This window comes from Carettochelys insculpta, chromosome 31 (genome assembly GCF_033958435.1).
Source record: "Carettochelys insculpta isolate YL-2023 chromosome 31, ASM3395843v1, whole genome shotgun sequence".
Classification (NCBI taxonomy): domain Eukaryota; kingdom Metazoa; phylum Chordata; order Testudines; family Carettochelyidae; genus Carettochelys; species Carettochelys insculpta.
In genome coordinates, this window is record NC_134167.1 from 13,231,137 (window position 1) to 13,250,831 (window position 19,695).

The 19,695-nt window shown below is 59.3% G+C and overlaps 2 protein-coding genes across 7 annotated transcripts in view; both read right to left on the reverse strand.

Annotated features, from left to right (window-relative positions):
• Positions 1 to 9,418, reverse strand: part of NUDCD3 (NudC domain containing 3) — a 55,187-nt gene extending 45,769 nt beyond the window's left edge. For 4 of the 6 annotated variants that reach the window (XM_074981649.1, XM_074981647.1, XM_074981648.1 and 1 more), the window contains exons 1-2: positions 9,027 to 9,418; positions 4,362 to 4,669 (exon numbers count right to left, since the gene is read on the reverse strand). In XM_074981649.1, the coding sequence (XP_074837750.1) occupies positions 4,362 to 4,669; positions 9,027 to 9,224 (506 nt within the window). In that variant the 5' untranslated portion in view covers positions 9,225 to 9,418. The remainder of the gene's footprint in view (positions 1 to 4,361; positions 4,670 to 9,026) is intronic. The other 2 variants (XM_074981651.1, XM_074981650.1) reach the window with 2 other exon arrangements.
• Positions 9,419 to 12,897: 3,479 nt separating this feature from the next.
• PGAM2 (phosphoglycerate mutase 2) lies at positions 12,898 to 16,077 on the reverse strand. Its single transcript, XM_074981687.1, has 3 exons — positions 15,596 to 16,077; positions 14,382 to 14,562; positions 12,898 to 13,108 (listed from the first exon to the last, which is right to left on the reverse strand). Exons 1-3 carry the CDS (start codon positions 16,007 to 16,009, stop codon positions 12,939 to 12,941), a joined length of 765 nt encoding a protein of 254 aa, XP_074837788.1. The 5' UTR covers positions 16,010 to 16,077; the 3' UTR covers positions 12,898 to 12,938.
• Between the last annotated feature and the right edge of the window lie 3,618 nt (positions 16,078 to 19,695).

Consider the following 19,695-nt stretch of genomic DNA (forward strand, 5'->3'; position numbering starts at 1 on the left):
CACAGGGAGAGAGTTCGTCCGTGAGGTCCCACACTGTATGGCTTGAGAAATTAAAACCAACAACTTCAATTGCTCTTGGACAACATGGGCGTACTAGTCTCATCCCAACTCCCTCAGGTAAAGCGGTGTGCACCTGTTCCTTCAGTCTCACCAACAGACACTGCCCCCATCAGCTCTCACATGTCGATACGGAGATGCAGCCCACACCCGCTGGGTCACAACTGCCTTCCGTTAGCATCACTTCTAATTCTCCTTGCTTATTTTCCCAGCCTCTGTTCCCAGGACTTTTGTTTATGGGGTTTCAAGAGCCCAAACTTAAATACTAATTACTCTCAGCATCTACTGACCCTGCAGAGCATGAGGAGAACTCAGAGAGTCAAATCTTCGTCCCAGACTATGAACACAAGAAACCTGAAATTAAAGTTGAGTGCTGGCAGCTTGCATTCAGGGTGCTTTGCACTTTGAGATTGAAAGTTTTCGACTTTATTCTTAGAAGAAGTCAGTTTTAGCCATGCTAGCCAGGGCTGCGGCTGCAGATGCCCGCATGCAAGGACCGGAGGCTCAAGGGATCAGCCACTTTTAGCATGGTTTTTTTGTAAATTTCATGCTGGTGAAAGGTGCCAGACTAACAGCCTGGGAGAATAAGGCTTTTATTCACAGGACAAATACAGCCCCAGCAACAGAACATCATCCTTTTCTTTCCACTTCCCTGAAGCTCTTGTTCCTGTCAAATCTTCACATCCTTCCGACATTTGATCCCACATGGGAACAACACAGCAACCCTCAGGGTCACATCCACTGTCCAGACACCCGGAGGCAGAAGGCCACCTGGGCCTTTTAAGTGGATCAAAGATGTCTTGGTCAGACTCTTCGCTGGAATCAGCAATGACCAGCCTAACCCTAACCCTATGACCACCTCTTTCAAGTGATCTTTCTTCACTGGCCTCATTCGTTATGGACATGCTCCACCTGTGGCCAGGAAATCTGAAGGTGAAAGGCTCCCCGACTCGCTCAGCCACTTGGTTACTCTTCCCAGGGATTGCTCTGGCTCAGCCTACTCCCTTCCTTCCACTTGCTGCTGCAAAAGCTCAGCATATAAGCAGGCTCAGATCTGCTGGGAAATACACAGTACCAGCTGCCCTATTCTGCGGCACCAAAAGGAGACCTATTTGCAGTGCACCTCAAGGGAAGCCACGCCCAGCATTCCCCAACACAACCAGCCCTTCCAGTACGTTGCCTCGCTGCATGCATGCCAGCCCTGCTGTGAAACTGCGGCATCCCGACAGGGGATCGAATGAGCACTGGCAGTTGCGGTGGAGAATCTTCTCCACTGCGGCCAGCCCACAGCCAGCAGCTTTGGAAACTGCACTAAGCAGAGCCGAGTGAGGGGGAAGGAACCGGAGAGACTATACTGAACTGGAAGGCCCTTAACTTTCTATCCTTATGTAGCATTTTCTAAGGCACAGTGCGGTGGTGGGAACCCTTCCCATCAGGGTTCAACACGCAGCTCGCGAGACATTTTGTTTACTGTCGCCCACGTGCATGGCTGTCGAGTTCTGCTGGTTGCCATCCCTCTGTTTTTCCCCCCCGACCGGTATTACTGAGAAGTGACAGGCAAGGGCCCATAAAGCGAGACGGCTGCTGACTTCACACAACACTGCGAGAGCTGTGCGCTCCCTCCGCCTCCCAAGCACTGCTCCGGTTCAATCAGCACACCCCACAAACTGTAGGTGCCCCAGTGAAGTTAGCAAGACTACCCTATGCCAGAGGACCAGCTTGGTTCCAAGAGTCCTGCTGCCCAATGAGATGAAGGAGGGCCACTCATACAGCCCACTCACTAGCCTAGGTTGCCCACCACTAGTGTAGTGTTTAGAGAAAATGACGCACAGGCGTCCCATAATCCTTGGCCCGCAGTACTCTGAACTGGTGATGTGGGAATGGTCCCACCAAACGCACGCTGTTGAAATGACAGAAACATGAAGAAAGGGCCCGAGGCAGGGCGGGGAGACAGACAACATCCTTGCCCATCTCTGGGAGTCCCAGCAATACCACACAACCCTTGGTCTCCCTATGGCAGGCGGCTCTGTTCCTGGGGGACGCCAGGGGATTAGGAGAGAACCCAGCCTGCTCAGCCCTGAACTCCAAGCACCTTCAGACTCACAGGAATGAAGTTTTGTGTGTGCTCTGGGCTGGAGGTGTGGGGCAGAAGGAGCTCAATATCTACCTGCAACCTTCTCTACATTGTGTGTAGTAAAACATTGCTGTTAAAGTAACCGGAGCAGCCAGGAAGGATCCACCACTCAGACAACATCTCTAAACCTCAGGGAAGCTACCTGAAGGACTAGAGACCTCCTCTCGTTCCCCAACCACCACAAAAGCCAGAGATTGCAGCGTTCAGATAATTCTTTTCATCCCGCCTTCTTTCTTCTGGCATTGTCCCTCAGAGAGAAATATGAAACACCCCCATCGCTGAGAATTACATGGAAATATTCAGCCTAGAGAGCCTCAGGTTTGGCCCTCAAGCTGGTGTCTTATCATTAACCCTTCTTTGTTGTTTACAGTTAATGTAGTGCTGCTGAAAGGTACTGAATGGACACTGGAGATCGACAGCCATTGTCACAAGCGCAGCCCAGGCATCGGAAGTACAAACTGCCCCCACCTAACCAGCTACTCAATCTGCTGACCACTCAATCCTTGGCATCTCTTAGGAGGATGTTAATAGAAACACACAGGGTCCATTACAAAGGGAGCACCTGTCCATTCATTATCACACAATTTCATTTCACAAAGGCAGCTAGGGAGCCACCTGCTGGTAACGACCTTCACTCCTTAATCCGCTCTAGATATGAATGGATAATTTAGAGATAAAATGCTTTGTACTGTCACCATCTGTCCCCTGTACCATGCAGTCCCTCCTCTCCACCAATCTGCCTCACATCTCCTGATCTTTGTGATTTCTCTGGGCTGGGCAGGGCTGCTAACTTACCACAGAGCATACCCTGGAAGCAGAGCAACTGCTGGGAATACTGCAAATCAATCAAAATTCTTAGAACAGCCCCTCCAGGGTGGCACATGGCTATTACTTGGGGTGGAGACCAGCTGTAAAAGGCAGAGCTCTGCCCACAAAAATCACTCTAGTAAAGGGGAGACATTTTGATTTAGCCTTGCAAAATGTCACTTGCCTGTTTTAGGAGAGCCCAAGCCAGGAGCACCTCCCTCACTCCCTCAGGAGTTTTAAAAACGTGGGAGTTCAAGACGGATGAGATTCCAGCTTTGCTCTGTAATGTACGCACTGGCTTTGCTCTGAACTGGGGGAAATTCCTCTGAGCACTTAAAAGCTCCAAGGAACAAAAGAGAACAAATTGATGTTCTGGTGCCGTTGATTCTGCAACTCATAACAAGGAGCGAAACAATCAAGCTTTATATCTGGCTTGTGCAACACCAAAAGGGTAGATCCAGCTAATGCGCACCCAGGCCTGCAGCCTAGGCTGGTACAAACCACTTTGTTTTGCTGCAAAACTGGCCCCTCACGGTTCGGGTATAACCAGTCTGGCTGCTCTCTCTGCTCCCAGCATTGCGCAGCAACTTCTCAGTGTCTCTGCTCGCTGGGCATGGCTGTTAAAAAATCCAGTCCAGCCAGAATGCCCCAAGTGGACAAGGGGATTTGGGCACCTAAGTTCCCAGCAGGGTTCCCTGTAAGCTGAGTGCTTGGGCGAATGCCCTGGAAAGATTCTGATGCCGCCCAGTTGATTAGCAGAGCGCCCACAGCCACCCACAGGAGACAGCCTGCGTTTCTATTGGTGGTGCACATCCCCATTAGGGGGAACACTGGTTCCCAGACATCACGAGATAGCTGCCCAGATCTTCCCCATATGCACTGACACAGTCAAGTACTAGGGTCTGTGCATCTTTACTGACTCAACATCACATCCCACGTTGGGAAAAGAGATGATCTGTGATCCTCTCATGGACTGTGGGTGATGTACCCTGGAGAGGAAGGCCCAACGACATGGCTAAGCAAACAACGGCACTGCAGTGTTGCGGGCAGGGAGATGCTAACAGTCCAGACCCTCTACTTACAGAAGAGAAGGGCGCAGACCGAATGAAGTGCCCAGAAAGGAGCAAAGGAAACAAATCTGAAGGTTTCGGCCAAGCTTCTGTGAATCCAACTAACAAGGCCTATGGCTGATGAGCCCAACCAGGCTGGGGCTGCCCTGTGCCCACCCAACACAGCATTAACTTTGTGGGGAAGAGCCCTCCCCAAGCCCTTGTGAGCTAGGACTGGGGACTAGCCCCTATTCAGAACGAGCCACTTCGACTTGCAATGGGTACAAGGGAAGTATCATAACGGAGACCCTTACTTGGGCACTGCTGATGGCTGGGAGTCCACTGGGGCAGCAGCTGCTGGTGGTTCTGCTGCCGGACAGCTGCCCTCTGCTTTGCCCGCCTCCTCTGCTGCAGTGGGCTCCTGAGACCCAGCCACTGCCCCATCATCTGGGCCAGGGACAGGCTCTGTCGCTGAGTCAATCTCAATTTCCTGAGCCACTGCCGGCACTTTCGTCCTCTCTGCTGCGGCCTCCTCTTCCTCCCGTCTCTTCATCTCCTCCACAAGCTCCTGCCGCCTCTTCTCATCATCCTCACGAGCAAGGCGTTCAAACCTTTTGAATGCCTGAAAGAGACAAAGCAAATCAAGCAAACAAGCCGGCAGCCAAGCCATCAATCTAGGTTAACATGCACGTATCTCAGAAGAGCACATGATATAGGATTTGCACCTTGACACTAGAGTAAGAAGGACTGAGATGAAGAAAGAGACAACCAGTTCAGAAGAACACTGCTTCCAGCAAGAACCTGCGCACATGCAGTGCAAAGGCAGGTGAAAGAACACGCGTGCTGAGAGCCGTGAAAACTGACAGATTATTTAGGTGCAACGGGAATAAGCAAATAAATCCTTCCATTTTCTCTGCACTGTAGCTAAGTAGAAAACTTGCTGTGGGGTTATTGCTCGGAAGGAGTTCACAGTTACACAGAAAGGCAGCCACTTCACACACTCGCACAAAGAACATAACATTTGTTCTCTCTTTTGTAAAGGGCTCCAACGGTGCCCTTTAATTTAGGACACCACCCAAAGCTAGACCAAACGAGCCAGGGTTTGGGTTTGCTATGTGTGTGTGTGGAAGGCAGAACAGAAGGACACTGGAGGTGGGGGATGAGAAGAGAGACCATGAGATGGGTGATTAGAGAAGCCAGCAGCTTCCAACCTGCACCCCACCTGCCTTCTCCTCAGCAGCAACCTCTCTGCTCCACAATTCATTTGGTCTCCACTACTTCTCCAAATGTACCACCTCCCCTCCCAGTTCCCTGGGCTCTTTTTCCTGAGCTCACACCTGCCAGCAGAAAACTAATGAAAGTAGCTCAGCTAAGTTCTAGAGGAGTCAGCAGTTCTGGGAATAGACACTGGGTGGAGGAGCCGGGCTCAGTCTGAAGGGCACAGCCCTCTCCCAAGGAGTGACTGCCACCAACCCCGCCTCGGGAGAAGTGTCAGGGCAAAGAGCACGTTCGTGCAACCACAGCCTGAAACCAGCCGCTGCCCCTCCAAAGAATCCCAGTGAGTGACTCACACGTACTATTCATAGAGACCCGTCCAGCCAGCTGCATTTCAGTCATGAAACACTAGCCAGCCCAAGGCAGTGCACTCAGAGACAGAGCTCAGACGGTGCCCTTTAACTTCGGACACGGCCCAAAATCCCAAGCTACGATGAGAGAGTGACACCCTCCGAAATGGTCTGCAGCACAGTATCCTTGGTAGCAGTGTCCAGCTCCAAATGCCCATGGCTAGTGGAAAGAAACAGCATGTCCTGGAAGCGAATGAAGTCAGAGCCCAGCCTGGCCGCTCTCTGGGGAAATTAAAAAGTAGGTGACTGTGCAGTGGTTTGTTTTCACAGGCGTCAGCCCAGAGTGATGCCTCAGGGGAAACATGACACAGTTTCTTATTTAGCAGATACACACTCCCTCCTGAACAGGCCATAGCACTTACTGGTCTGTCACCCCATCTGGCTGCTTCATGTGCACAGCTTCTTACCCACCTAATTCCTCGTACAGGCAGCAGAGGATTCCAGCGGGGTCTACAGCAACCCACTCTGCCTGTCTCTCCCTCTCCCTCTCCCTCTCCCACACACACACACACCTCTCACAGGCTACAAGCCCAGGGACGATGTTCTGCATGTGCCCTGGCTCATGCCGCACAAGCAGGGAGAGGGCGAAAGGAGCTTCATGCCATCTTTTCACACACGATTCTGTTCCCAGCACGAGTCAGGAAAGCCCCTGGGGCTGCTCTAACCTACAGAACCTGGCAATGGTCGTTGATGGACTGCTCTGAAGCTCAAGATTGCCTGGAATGACTCCCTTGACCATCTCTGGCTACTGTCTCTTCTGGTAGGGGCAGCACACGGGGGATGCTTGAGACCTCTAAGCCACCTCTGTCCTAAAGATTCCCCAGGGGCTGTTTGGCCCCCTTTCTGCCATCCAAGCGGCAGGGACAGGAGCCGAACACCATAACGCAACGTCAAGCTGCACTACGCGATGTTGGGCCCTGAGGTCTTTGCAGGTCCCAGTGCTATACCAAAGGCTGCACTCTGCCCCATTTTACAGAAACTGGGGAAGCCCCTAGGATGCTGCTCTAAAGCTGCTGTGCTGGAAGAGGCAGCAGCATTAGGAGGACGGGTGCAGAGTCACAGCTGCTGCTGGGCAGGGAAGCACAGAGCTCTTTGCACAGCTTCCTTGTGTGCCCCTCCATCACCTGCCCTAATATTAGCTCACTGCTTACGTGGGTCTCTTCTTGCTTCTTGGGCCCCCGCCCCACTAAGCGTCTGTCTATTAAGACATGAGCTGGAAAGGAAAAAATGGGGGTGTGCTTCTTTATGGTGTGTAAAGCACTGGAAAGCCTTATTTTATTCAAAAAGTTGGGGACGGAAGCAGGAATTGTACCTGGGTTTTTAACAGTCTCTTTTGGAGACTAAGTACATCAGACATTGCCTTCCCTGGTTTGCCTGGAGAACTGCAACATCACAAGAGACCTTTAACCCGAGCAATGGAGAGGGAAAGGGATGGCTGATCAGCCTGTTTAGAACTCTTTGGCTTGCCTCTATTTCTGTTCACACCAATTTAAAGCAGGCTCCAGCGAGACACTAGGGGTGAATGTTCTCGCTGAAAACTCAACATCCTGTCCATTCCACTGAGGGACAAGAAAACTCCCACTCCAGTTCTCTGGTGCTTCAGGGAGTCCTCCAGCACAAGGCAAGGAAGGCAGCACTTCAAAATTAAAAACAAGAAGGAACGAAGTAACTTCCAGGTCTCCTTTGCCCATCATGGCTAGGAGTAAGGCACATGTCCATTTCCATTCCTCTCACCAAGTCGCTTCTGTGCTGCTTGCCTAAGGTCAGAGAAGGATGGGGTCTCCGGGGTGGCAGCTCTGGAGTGCGCAGCTCCAACTAATGACAGCTTTCTCGAACACAAGAGGATTTCAAACATCCCACATCACCATTAACTCGGCCACTTTGCAGGCTGGGTATTTTAGATTAGGGTGCGTGTCAGCACAGCACGTTTACGCCTTAACATAAACACTATTCTAAATGGGGCTGTGTTTCAGATGTGCACTTCCACATAAGGCGTGTCTGCCCTGCACCTCACAGGAACGCTATGCGTAGGGTTAAACTGTTAATTGAAAAACGAATGCATGTGCAGTAGGCAATGTCTACTCCCTTAAAACTTCATTATTCCAACAAATACTTAATATCTGATACTCGCGTAGGGCCTTTTACAAGTCTCTGTAAAGATGCATTGAAACAATTAAGATCCCTCCAGGTCGCACAATCAGTGACAGACCAAGAACAGAGATCCAAGCCCTTTGATTGCTAGTCCCCTGCCCTGACCCCTACAGAGCACTCCTTCCCCTCTACTGATAATGTAATAGCCTTGGGTGAGGGAACTTTTACTGACTATTGACTTCCAGGACAACAAGTGCACCGCTGTAATGATGTATAAACAATAAAGCTTGTATAAAAACAATAAAATGAAATCAGTAAATATTGACTCCTGGCAGACTGTGTAGGACTCAAAACATGCGTTTAAAATGCAAACAACTAGACTGTAAAAATACAAATCAACCAGGACACCACTGTCTCCCATACGCTTGTCACCCACTGAATCATTTCTGAATTATAAGCATTCCAAAGAAAGCCTTATCTCAACGTGGCCAGGAGCGCGGGACCCCAGAGCTGACCGACTGAGGCCAAAAAGCGGAAAACGAGAGGCTCCGAGCGACAAGGCTCAGAAGCAGAAAGCAGACGCTAAACCCCCTCCCCCCTGCCAAACTCTGATCAAATCCACGCGATTTTCTCTCTGCAGCGTCTCTCACATGCACCTGCCGCAGCGGGTCTTGGCCCAGGAAAGCGCACGCTCCAGAACACCTGCTCGTCTACAAGGTGCCGCAGGACTTCTTGTTGCGCTCGAAGAGGCGGACGAACTCGGCTCCTCCTCTGGGCCTTCTTTGCCATTGTCGCTCAGGCCCCTCCTCTCCCCCTTGCTCACCGGGATCGCTTCCCGAGCTGCTTTTAAGCACCCACCTGATCCCCCCCGGGGTGTGCCGGACGCTGCTCTCTGATGAAGCCCCCCCACCCTTCCTCACGCCGCTGGATCCCCGCCGGGGCACGTGCCCGCATCCCTGCCCCCCTGCACCGACCCGCCAGCCCCACCCTTCTCCCACCCCCCACCTGCGGCGCGTCACCCCAGGCGCGTGACACAAGCAATTAAACACCCAGCGGGGCCCTGATCAGCCTCAGTCTTCCCCACCCCCACCCCGCCGGGGGCGCTCGTCGGGATCGCGGCTTCCCCTGGGCCGCGGAGCGCGGGGAAAGAGCGGCCCGTGGCTGGGGAGCCGCCAACGAGAGCTCCGCGGCGGCCGGGCCCAGCCCCAAAAACCCCCGGGGGCAACACCGGCGCGGCGCGGCGCGGGCCAGGCCGCGGGGTACCTTGAGGGCCATGGCCTGCGCCGCGCCGGGCGGGAAGCCCAGGCGGTCGTCGGGCCGCAGCAGCAGGCGGTAGAAGTCGGTCTTGCGGTAGAGGAAGCCGAAGAGGACGCGGAGGAAGCCCTGCACGGTGCCCACGTGCTGCAGGATGCCCAGCAGCGCCTGGTCGTACATGTCGGTCACGGCAGCCGCCCGCTCCATGGCGGGGCCGGGGGGGGGGGGTGCGCGCCTCGCGGCCGGGCTCCGCCGCTGCCAGGGCAACCCAGCGGCCTCCTGCCAGGCACTTCCGGCCCCGCGCCCGCAGGGGCCCCCCGGTACTTCCGCTCGTCCCGCGCCGCTAAGCGCTCCGGCCGGAAACCGAGGCCGCCAGGCAGGGGCCGTCGGGATTGGACGGCGAGCGAGAGCGTTGCGGCGGGGCGGGGCGGACGCCAGCTTGGGCGTGACCACGTGACGCGGAAAGGGGGCGGAGTTCCACCGGGATTGGGGCAGGAGCGGTGGGGGGGGGGGGCTGGACCAGAGATTGCGGGGGAGGGGCGTTGTAGGGGGCTGGACTAGAGGGGTGGGGGAGGGGCGTTGTGGGGGGCTGGACAAGGGGTTGGGGGAGGGGCGTTGTGGGGGGCTGGACTAGAGGGTTGGGGGAGGGGCGTTGTGGGGGGCTGGCCTAGAGGGGTGGGGGAGGGGCGTTTTGGGGGGCTGGACTAGAGGGTTGGGGGGCAGTGTGAGGGGGAGGGGCGTTGTAGGGGGCTGGACCAGGGGTTGGAGGTGGGGCGTTGTTGGGGGGCCTGAAATAGAGGCACCATCCAGGGCCAATTTCAGTTCCACCCATGCAGTGGTTCCTCTCTCTCCAGCTGCACCACCTCGGCCCTCTGCCCACGCCAGCCGCCCGACCCCCGGCTGGTCTCCTGGTGCTGCTCAGGCCTCCTCGCCTGCCTTTGCAGAAATACCCCTTCCCTTTACCCGGCCTCTCCTTTACTTATCCCTGAGGCCTAACTGACTCCTTCTTCCAACACCTTCCTTCCCGGCTGGGTTGCCCTGGTAGCGGCGGAGTCCGGTCGTGAGGTTGGGGGACGCAAAGGCCAACGTCCCTCCTAGCCACGCGCTCCTCCCGTGGAAGGACATCTCTGTACCACTCCCTGCGAGCTCTCTGTCACCCGCCAGCTCTCGGGGACTGGGCAGGCAATCTCCTGGGAGTGCACGCTGCAGCTGGACTCCCACCCAGACGTTGGTGCAGGCGAGCCCCTGGCTGACAGCAGCCACCAGAGCCAGCGGGAACCTGGGTCTCTGTGGGGCAACTGCTGGAATAGGGCCCCCAAGATTCACCCCCTGTGCCAATCCTCAGGGAGGGGGTGGCAGCCCGTGGCCAGGCTTTGGCTCCTTTGGATGTAGACATCCTGGAAGTAGACTTTGTCCCCAGCCAGTGAAACAATGCTGTGTGAGGGGTGTTACCATTACCAGCAGGAGACACACAAGCTGCCAGCGGGTGGCTGCAAGCCCAGAGCTGGGGAGTTTGCCTACCGGCTGGGAGGAAACCAGGGTGGCTATATGGCAAACAAGCAGCAGCTCCTCTCTGCTGCTCCCTGCAGTGATCCAGGCTGGGGGAGCAGTGGGGATAGACCTCAAATCCACAAGCCCAGGTCCTGTCCTTGCACCTGAGCTTCAGGAGGGGCTGTGAGCAGTATGGGGCCTGGGACGCACAGCGTAGCAGTTCCACATCTGGCCTCCAGAGGGCAGTGGTGTCACACCCTAGCCAGCTCACTGGCATACAGCAGGGGCTTTCCTGCATGCAAGGGGAGGGTGTGTGTGCCTGGGTGTGTGCAGGCCTTTTTCTGTTGTCATGTTGGAAGCCTGGAAGCCCCAGGCCTTCATGTGCAGCCAGACTTTGAGTACCTCTTCCTTACCCGGAGGATGGGCCCTGCCGTGGCTAATACAGCCGGACTTGTGTCCCTTAATCCGACCTTCCCCTGCGGCGTAGGCCTGTCCTGAAAGAGCAGCCGCTATTAGCTGCGACCCAGAGAGCGCCATCCTTGCGTTTCATTGACATTGCATTCAAATCAAGTGATCCCAGGCTGCTGAGGCCCCATCCTAGCAGCCCCCCAGCGACAGAAACAGCTGAGGAGGGGTAAAGAAAAGGAACTTTGACAGCATGTCCTCTGGGGAGAAACTCTTTATCTGGGGCTGTGGGCTCCTCATCCCATTGTCCCCACGCTCCAGCTGGCTGGCTGATCTCAGGCTGGGTTGGCATTGTTTCCGTGGCTGTGTAATTCATTGTGCGAGGTGGAACGCAGGGAAGGCGGCTGGGTAGGGCGTTGTGCTGCATTGTGTTCAGACTGGTGAGTAAAAGCGTAGTAATGGGTTAAGGTACAGCCAAGCAATTCTTGCCTTTCGCTGTACAAGCAGGCCCAAAAGGAGGTTTGTGGGGGACCAGCTCCATGCCACGACTCTAAGATCAGAGCCTCTGGGCCTCAGCCCTGTGCTGATGACAGTGGGCGCGAATGGAGCCCCCTGGAGGGAGCTGATCCCGCCTGGCCAGCAGGATGAGTGCCTGTGCCTGCCTGGGAGTGGTGAGCGTAGCGTGGGCATTGTTTGGCATTTGATCATTGTGAGCAGACAGCGATGAAGTACGCTAGGACTGGGTACGGCCCTTTGGCTGGTAAAAGACCCTGCAAACCCGCATGGTGTAGGGTTACGCCTGAGTCCTAGGAATGGGGATGGGCGGGTGCGTGCCCCTTGAGTGTGTGAATGACAAGAGAATTTTGTGCGGGTAATGGGGGCAGGGGGCTGCTGCAGCAGGGCTGGCGTGCGCTAGCGTGGGGCAAGTGGGACATATGGATGGGGAACGGCTACGTCTTAGCACCTTTGGTGAGCAGCTGCAGGGGGCCGAGGGCCGGCCTGTAGCCTCTCGTGAGCCAGCAGCCCCGTGGGCTGGGACCTGCCGCTCCAGCCAGGAGGTAAAGCTGGGGGGGGTCTGTCCTTTCCCAAACCCCCAAGGGCCGCAGTACAGGGGGCTGCAGCTGGAGGCCAGGGTTCCCCTGGGGAGCATGGCTGCTGTGGGCCACGAGGGACTCTCCTGGCGCTGTGGCCCTGGCTGTGGCACTCCCACCGCAGGCTGCAGCCCTGCAAGCCTTCCTGGGGCTGTGCCCTCTGCGTGCTGCACCACACCATGTCCACAGGACACCACACACCCCCTGTCTTCTCTAGCCCGGGACAGGACCCTCACCTGGCCCCCACTTTGGGCGCCTGCTGGTGCACCCTGGTGGGATGCATCTGAAGTGGGAGGCAGCCCCTGGTCCACGGATAACAGCCTATTACTGGTGCCGGCTGAGGGGGCTGCTCCTTCGGCCCAGAGGCGGTGGCCTGTGCTTTGAGGCTGGGCCCAGGGTTTGAACCCTGCTGGTGGCCTCTGGGGAAGGTGTCTGAATCCTGCCAGTGACGCAGCTGGGCCACGCCCAGGCAGTGGGGCGCAGCCCCCTCTCCAGCGACAGGGACTTGCCTCCAGGACAGGTGGCTCCAGGCCCCGTTCATCCCCCACCCCAGGGGGCCCTGCTTGCCCCAGAGCCACTCTCACTCCCTGCTGGGAGCCCAGAAGGACCTGCCAGGGAGGGGCACTGAGCCCCTGCTGCAGCTTGGGGCTTTGTAACCCCTCCTGTACCACAGACCCCTGCACCAGTGGGCCTCCGGGCCAGCCCTAGCTCCCTCCTCTGCAGGGCGAGGGCCAGCCCAGCGACCCCCAAGCTGTCCTCCCCCAGCCCTCTGGATCCTCCTCCACAGCCACCAATAGTCCTGAGCACCAAACCTTCCCCTCCGCCATGGGGCAAGGCCCTGTATGTCCCCCCCTCCAGCTGTGCCCCCCACACACACTGCGTTCACTCAGATGGGCTTTCACGGGTTTATTGCACTGGCTGCTCTCCCTCCCCATCACTTCTTGACCTTGCCCTGGGCCGCCACCGCCTCCATGGCCTTGCGCACGGTCTCCTCGTCGCCCAGGAACTGCATGGGCTTGGTGGGCTTCAGGTTCAAGTCCAGCTCGTACACGATGGGGATGCCGGTGGGCAGGTTCAGCTCCATGATGGCTGCGTCGGTCATCCCTGCGGCGGGGAGAACGGGGGTGGGTGAGACAGGCCTTCACCTCCTGCTGCCCCCCAGGCAGGACATCCCTGCCCTCTCCTGCTGGGAGAGGCCGAGACACTGCCAGGTCCCCCCACCCCGCCCCGGTGCAGTGGGGAGAGGGCAGGGCACTGGCTGGGAGGGGGAGTGCCCCTGACTCCCACTGCGACCTTTAGGGCTGTGGCTTGCAGACGCCAAGGAAACAGAATCCCAGCCGGGGCTGGGGCTGGCCCAGCATGGAAACCGGACCCCTCCCGGAGCCTTGAAATGCGACGCCCGCCTCAAAATAGCAACAACCTTCAACGGCACCGGGTCATGGAGTTGCCGGCCACGAGCCCCCCCACCCGCTCCCGGCATGGCTCGGGCACACCGTGCACCCACCCTGCGCTGCCCACCCTGCGCTGCATCTGCAGCGAGGCAGGAGTCGCTCGATGCCAGGACGGCACCCTACCAGCTGCTCAGACCTCCCGGCCCCCAGCCATCTGCCACCGGTTACAGCCAGAGGAACTGAGGCAGGGGTGGGGGACGCGATGCCCATACTAGATCCAGCCCTCGCCTGCCAGCGCTAGCTACATGTCCCAGACCCAGCGTTCCCCTGCGCGCTGAGGGCTTCGGTGGCCGCCCAGGATTGATTCAGGAGCTGCCCAGCTGGTTAGCCCAGGGCCCACAGCCGGTGGCCTGTTTCTATTGCTGGTGCATCTCCGCACACGCCTGCGTGCAGGTAATGACATTTATTCCACCCTTAGATGGAAAAAATTGGCGGGTGCTAACCAGGCTGAGGGCATCTCCCTGCTGGGGAAGTGCTCGGGATGCAAGCGGCTTGGGTCTCATCCGCCCCCCCAGCTTGGGGGCTGATTCAGGAGCCACAGAGAGGCCGTGGGAGCCAGGTAGCCCAAATCTGAGCCCTGCCTGGGACTCAGGTAGCGCCACCTCCAGGCCTCACAGGTGGCAGCAGCCTGCTCCCCCGCAGGGGCTCTCTCGCTGCAGGGAACTCCCGGGAGCAGCCGGGTCCCTGTTTCATGCCCCTCGCGCATGCCACGGCTGGAGGCATGAGGCCTGGGAACCTTACATGGGGGGACACATAGCTGGGAGGCCATGGGGCCTGGTGCCTGGCCCAGTTAAAGGTCATGCATCAGCAGCAGCTCTGCACGGGGGTCCCAAGCTCACAGCTGCCCCACAGATCCCCGCGGGCTGGTGCCAGCTCCAGGAGCCCCGCGTGGGGCACCCCGCACTGGGTCGGGGACGGGCGCCTACCCTCCAGGTGTTTGACGATCCCACGCAGGCTGTTCCCATGGGCGGCGATCAGCACCCTCTTGCCCGCTTTGATCTGGGGGGCGATCTCCTCGTTCCAGAAGGGCAGGGCGCGGGCGATGGTGTCCTTGAGGCTCTCGCAGGTGGGCAGCTCTCCGGGCTTCAGGCCTGCGTATCGCCTCTCCTGGGGGCAGGGGAGACAGCCCGGTAGCTGTCAGGACACCAGCCCCACTCCCCTGGCCCCTCCTGGGATGTGCAGCCCAGGGGAGGCTGGTGGGGGCGACCGGGCTGGACACGTGGGTAACAAGGAACTTTTTAACGTGGGTGCCCACCCCAGCCCCTCATTAGAACCAGAGCCAGGCCGGGCCCGGCCCAGAACCTAGCAGGAGCCGGTAACTGGAAGGGGGTGGATTGCCGGGGCATCCTGGTTCGTCCTGAGCTGCCCTCCCCTGCCACACACGGCCCTCCAACCCCAGCTGCATGGCACCCCGCGTCCCCCTGCCCCAGGCTGCTCAGCTGGCCCCAGCCAGGGTATCCATCCTGCCCGGCTGCTCCTGGCCCCCTCCCCAGCAGGCATGAGCCAAGCAAGGGCCCCTGGCAGACTGTCAACCCTGCAGGGACAGGCTGGCTGGGGCCATCTCTCTCTCTCTCTCACACACACAGAGAGAGAGCTGTGGGACCATGCATAGGGACTCCCCTGCCAGCAGCCTCAGGTGAGATAATGGATCAGCCTGGCCATCCTGCCCTGTTGGGCACCACCCCAGCTCTGAGCTGGGGACCCTGGTGGCTGCTTGCTCCTGGGGGGAAACGCATTCAGCAGCCCTAGAGAACTTTGCCAGGCTGAGCACTGCCCCACCGGCCCTCCCCTGGGGCACCTGGCTGCGGGCACCCCCATCTCTCCCCTGGGGCACCAGGCTGGGGGCACCCTCCAGTCCTCCCTGGGGCACCTGGTTGGGGGCACCCCCATCTCTCCCCTGGGGCACCAGGCTGGGGGCACCCTCCAGTCCTCCCTGGGGCACCAGGCTGGGGACACCCCCCTCTCTCCCCTGGGGCACCTGGCTGGGGGCACCCTCCACTCCTCCCTGGGGCACCTGGCTGGGGGTGCCCTCATCTTCTCCCAGGCTGGCACTCGCTGCCCCCCGCAGCTCCCAGGGCACCCCGCACCCCTAACCCTAGCTGCCCCACTCTCACCCCACGCCGGCTGCCCCCCCCCACACCTTGCTGATGAGCTTGTAGTAGGGGTGCTGCTCGTCCATGGGCGGCGGGGGGATGTCGTAGGAACGCCGCCAGATCTTGACCTGTTCCTCGCCGTGCCGGGCGGCGGTCTCGGCCTTGTTGAGGCCGGTCAGGCCCCCGTAGTGGCGCTCGTTAAGGCGCCAGCTGCGCACCACGGGCAGCCACATCTGGTCGATGCCGTCCAGGATGGCCCAGAGGGTGCGGATGGCCCGCTTGAGCACAGAGGTGTAGCAGATATCGAAGGCGTAGCCTGCCTCCCGCAGGGCCTGGGCCCCGCGCCGCGCCTCCTCCGCCCCCTTCTCGCTCAGGTCGGCGTCGAACCAGCCGCAGAAGCGGTTCTCCTGGTTCCAGGTGCTCTCGCCGTGGCGCACGATCACCAGCCGGTGGGTCGCCATCGTGGGGGTGGGGAGGCCGGTGCGCCCGGAGAGCACGACGCTGTGCCCTGCTGGCAGCTGCCACGGCCAACCCACCGCCCCGTGCCCCTTTTACACCCACCCGCCCAATCACCGCCCCCCCGGGGAGACGGACAGCGGCAGGCAGCCAGTTACGGTGCCCCCCTCCCTGCCCCCCCACTGACAGCCGGGCCGGGGCCCCTGCCCCCACCCCCCTTCTGCCCAGGACAGAAATAGCCTGAGCTGGGCAGCCGCGTGACCTTGGCTGTTGGAGCTGCCCAACGGAGGGGGCTGGGGCAGAGAACCACTCGGCCACAGCAGCGTCCTGAGGCCGGGAGGGTCACTGGCCCCTGGGCCTCTCTGAGGGGTGACAGTGGGCCGGGTGCGGGGGCGGGGGGGGGACACCAGCCTGCCTTGCTCATGGAGGTGCCCTCCTGCACCTGGGCCCCCAGGCCACTCGCCAAGGCTGGCCCAGCACCTGCAGTGTCGTGCGGGTCACAGCCTGAGGGGGAGCTCTGGGCTATGGGGGGGGCCTGAGGAAGATGTGGGGTGGTTTATCGCCAGCAGGCGGCCCAGGATCCCAGCCCAGCTGCAGCAAGGGACACTCAGTCCCGCCTGCCCCCATGCACCCCCCTCGGCCAGCTCCTCCAGAGAGGCGTTTAAGAGTTTGTCTGTGCCAGGGGGGCGGCTGGCTGGCCCCCCCAGCGCCATGGTGTCCACCTGAGGGGTTGTACTGGTGTAAGGCCGACAGCCCCAGGCCAGCAGCAGGAGGGACTGAACCTGCACCCTGCCTTGTGCTCTACCGCAGGAGCTAAAACCCAGCTGGCCCTCAGCCCAGGCCGCACAGCAGAGACTTCCCTTCTCCCTCGTCCCGGCACCTCTAGAGTTGCACTGGTGTACCGGGTACTAAAATCCCCACCCCCGTGCAAACACCATTGCACGAGGACTGACGGACAGGGCAGCACCGCAGGGTGCTCCCACACAGACCGTGGCCTCAGACCGGGGCCAGTGCCAGGGTCCTGGAGGATGATGAAAGAGCCGCGTCTTGTGTTCCATGGTGGTAGCTCCAGGCTGAATTCGTTGCTAGCCCTGTGCAGCCTTGTGCCCGAGAGCCAGGAGGTTTCTGCGTCACCAAAGAAACGGTCCTGGTGTAGCTAACGCAGACGCGCTCACGTCTGTTCCTGTGCCGCTCCCTACCCTGCCCTCATGCTCGGCCCACACGCTCAGCTTACAGGGACCATGGCAGCGGCTGTCTCTGCCCCACAAGAGTCCCAGGTGCTCCCACCGTGCAAATAATACTCGGGGGGGTTCTCACTCCAGAGTGTGTGTTAAATCCAACCCCGCTACGGCCCTGGCCAGGGCCCAGAGATGTTGGTCACTGGAACGGACCAGAGAGGCACAGGTGGAACCTGGGAAATTTCAGCCCAGGGGGCCGAGCCCTCTGGCCAGCTTCTGGCGTGCCTGCGGGAGCAGGGGATGGGAATGGAAAAATTCCAGCCGCCAGCAGCAGGCACGCCCGAGATAAGCAGAACAAAGGGAGACAAAGGCCCTGCCCTGCCCTCCGCCTCTGCACACAGGAGCTTGGATGTCCTGTGTTAGCTGCACGGCCTCTCCCAGTTCACTAAAGTTGCTGATCCTGGCTCAGAGGCTCAAGGGACCCCTGATCCCCTCCTCTGGTTGCCTGTGTCACCCGGGCCTCTCCTGGTTTCCAGCCTGTTTGGTTTGTTCTGCTCTGCTTGCCTGTGTTGCCCACACACTTGGCTTGGTTCCTGTTCTGAAACCCAGCCCCTGCTAATTGCCACTGATGGACACTGATGAACCCATGAGGACCACTGAACCACCCTGACCACGGATGAAGCCACCAGGACTCCTGGTGAGGCTGATGGGTTAATTACCACCCTGGTTAAAACACTCTCAACAGACACAAGTCATCCAACAAGTGGATCTGGGTTAGGCTGAGAGGGTGAAGCCCCTGGCCTCTCCCAGGCAGGCAGGCAGGCATTAACCCTTTAGTTACACATCTGGTGGCTCTTCTCACGCATTTACCACCCAACAAGCTAGGCACGCTCCCTGCGGTGCCCTGGGATCCCCGGCTGGGGGAATGCTGGCAGCTAAGTGCCTGGGATCTGCTGCTAAGCCAGGACAACTCACACCCCAGCCAGCTCCTACCTGCAGGGCTACTGGGGTTCCTGTAGCTGAGGCTGATGGCAGGGCTCTGCCCCCAGTCAGCTCCCAGCCTCAGGGCTGCCAGGGTCCCCTTGTGCCCCCAGCTGCCCCCTGGCTGGGGTTCCCACGGCTGGGAGCCAGCTGAGGCACAAAGCTGGGCCTGGGAGTTTCCACAACAAGTCCTCCAGTCACACAGACACGGCGCTGGGGGACATTTTTATGTAAATGCAGGACAAGAGACTTTTCACAGCAATTCGGGACTGTCCTGTGGATGGTGGGATATCCAGCAACCCTGCTGGCCAGACGCGTAGGGTAGAACCCTTGGAGTATTCGGTGACTCTTCTAAAGGGCCAAGCTCCTGGAGTCCTGTGAGCGCACATAACACTTCCTCAGGGGGGCTGCCTGAGAACGCGACTGCAGCCTCCGACCCCAGCAGCCAAAGAAAAGGAGCTCACAAGGTGTCGGATTTAAAACAAGAAAAACTTTGTACTCTAATTCCCAGGTTTCAGGGGCCCAGCTCAGGATTTTGCCCGGCTCTGTTTGAAACCAGTTCCTCCTGCTCAGGTGAGAAACGCCCCAGCCCGAGTCACTGCCGCAGTACAAAGACGAATCAGTCCTTCGGGTGGAACGTTGGAAGGAGGAAGGGGGACCCAGCAGTGAGTGCCCCAGCTGGGCTATGGCACACAGGAGTTTGAGTCTCTTCCACGACCTCCGTGTGCACCCTGAATGCACCCTGCCAGCCTTCCCTGCACGCCGAGGGCTCGGGCGTACGCCCAGGAGAGATTCATGTGCTGCCCAGCTGAGCGCCCACAGCTTCCAGCCTGCTTCCATTGGTGGTGCACATTGGCAGAGGCTTTGGCGCACAGGACAAAGTTTATTCTGCCCATGTCTGGAAAAGTGCTGGGAACCCTGCCCTGAGCCGCAGACTGCCGCTGCTAATGGCCCTTAGGGACCTCAGCGGCGAGCGCCGGTTTGAGGGAGATAACGGCACCACCGGGATCCCGGGGGCCGGGGACATGCATGTTGAATGGATCAGAACCATACACTGCAGCTCAGTCGCAGCTGGACTGTGAGTCGCAGATGCCAGGGAGGCAGGAGGAGACAGAGGCAGGGAGCAGGCTGGGCAGCTGGGCCCCTCTGCTCCAGCTCAGCCAGGCCCTGTGCTCTGCAGGTCAGACGAGCCGGGCCCTGCCGGCTGTCCCCTTGTACCCCGCCCTCGGCCCCTGGATGGCGCTGCTGCTCCACCCGGCGCTGCGCGCTGCAGCGAAAGGAAAATCCCACCGCCTGCACCGCGGCACGCCAGCCCTGGGAGGGAGCAGTACTTTTCCACCGCCGCGGCTGCCCCACCCGGCTGGCTCCTGCCCTGCCGCCGCCCAGCAGGGCCCTGGCCAGGTCGCTGCAGCTGGGAGAGCAGAGGTTGGAAACCCAGCTCGGGGGGTGCGGGGAGGACCCAGCTCCCCGGCCAGGCAGGCGCACGGGAACAGGCACCCCGCTGCGGCACGGGAGCGACAGACGCATCCGGG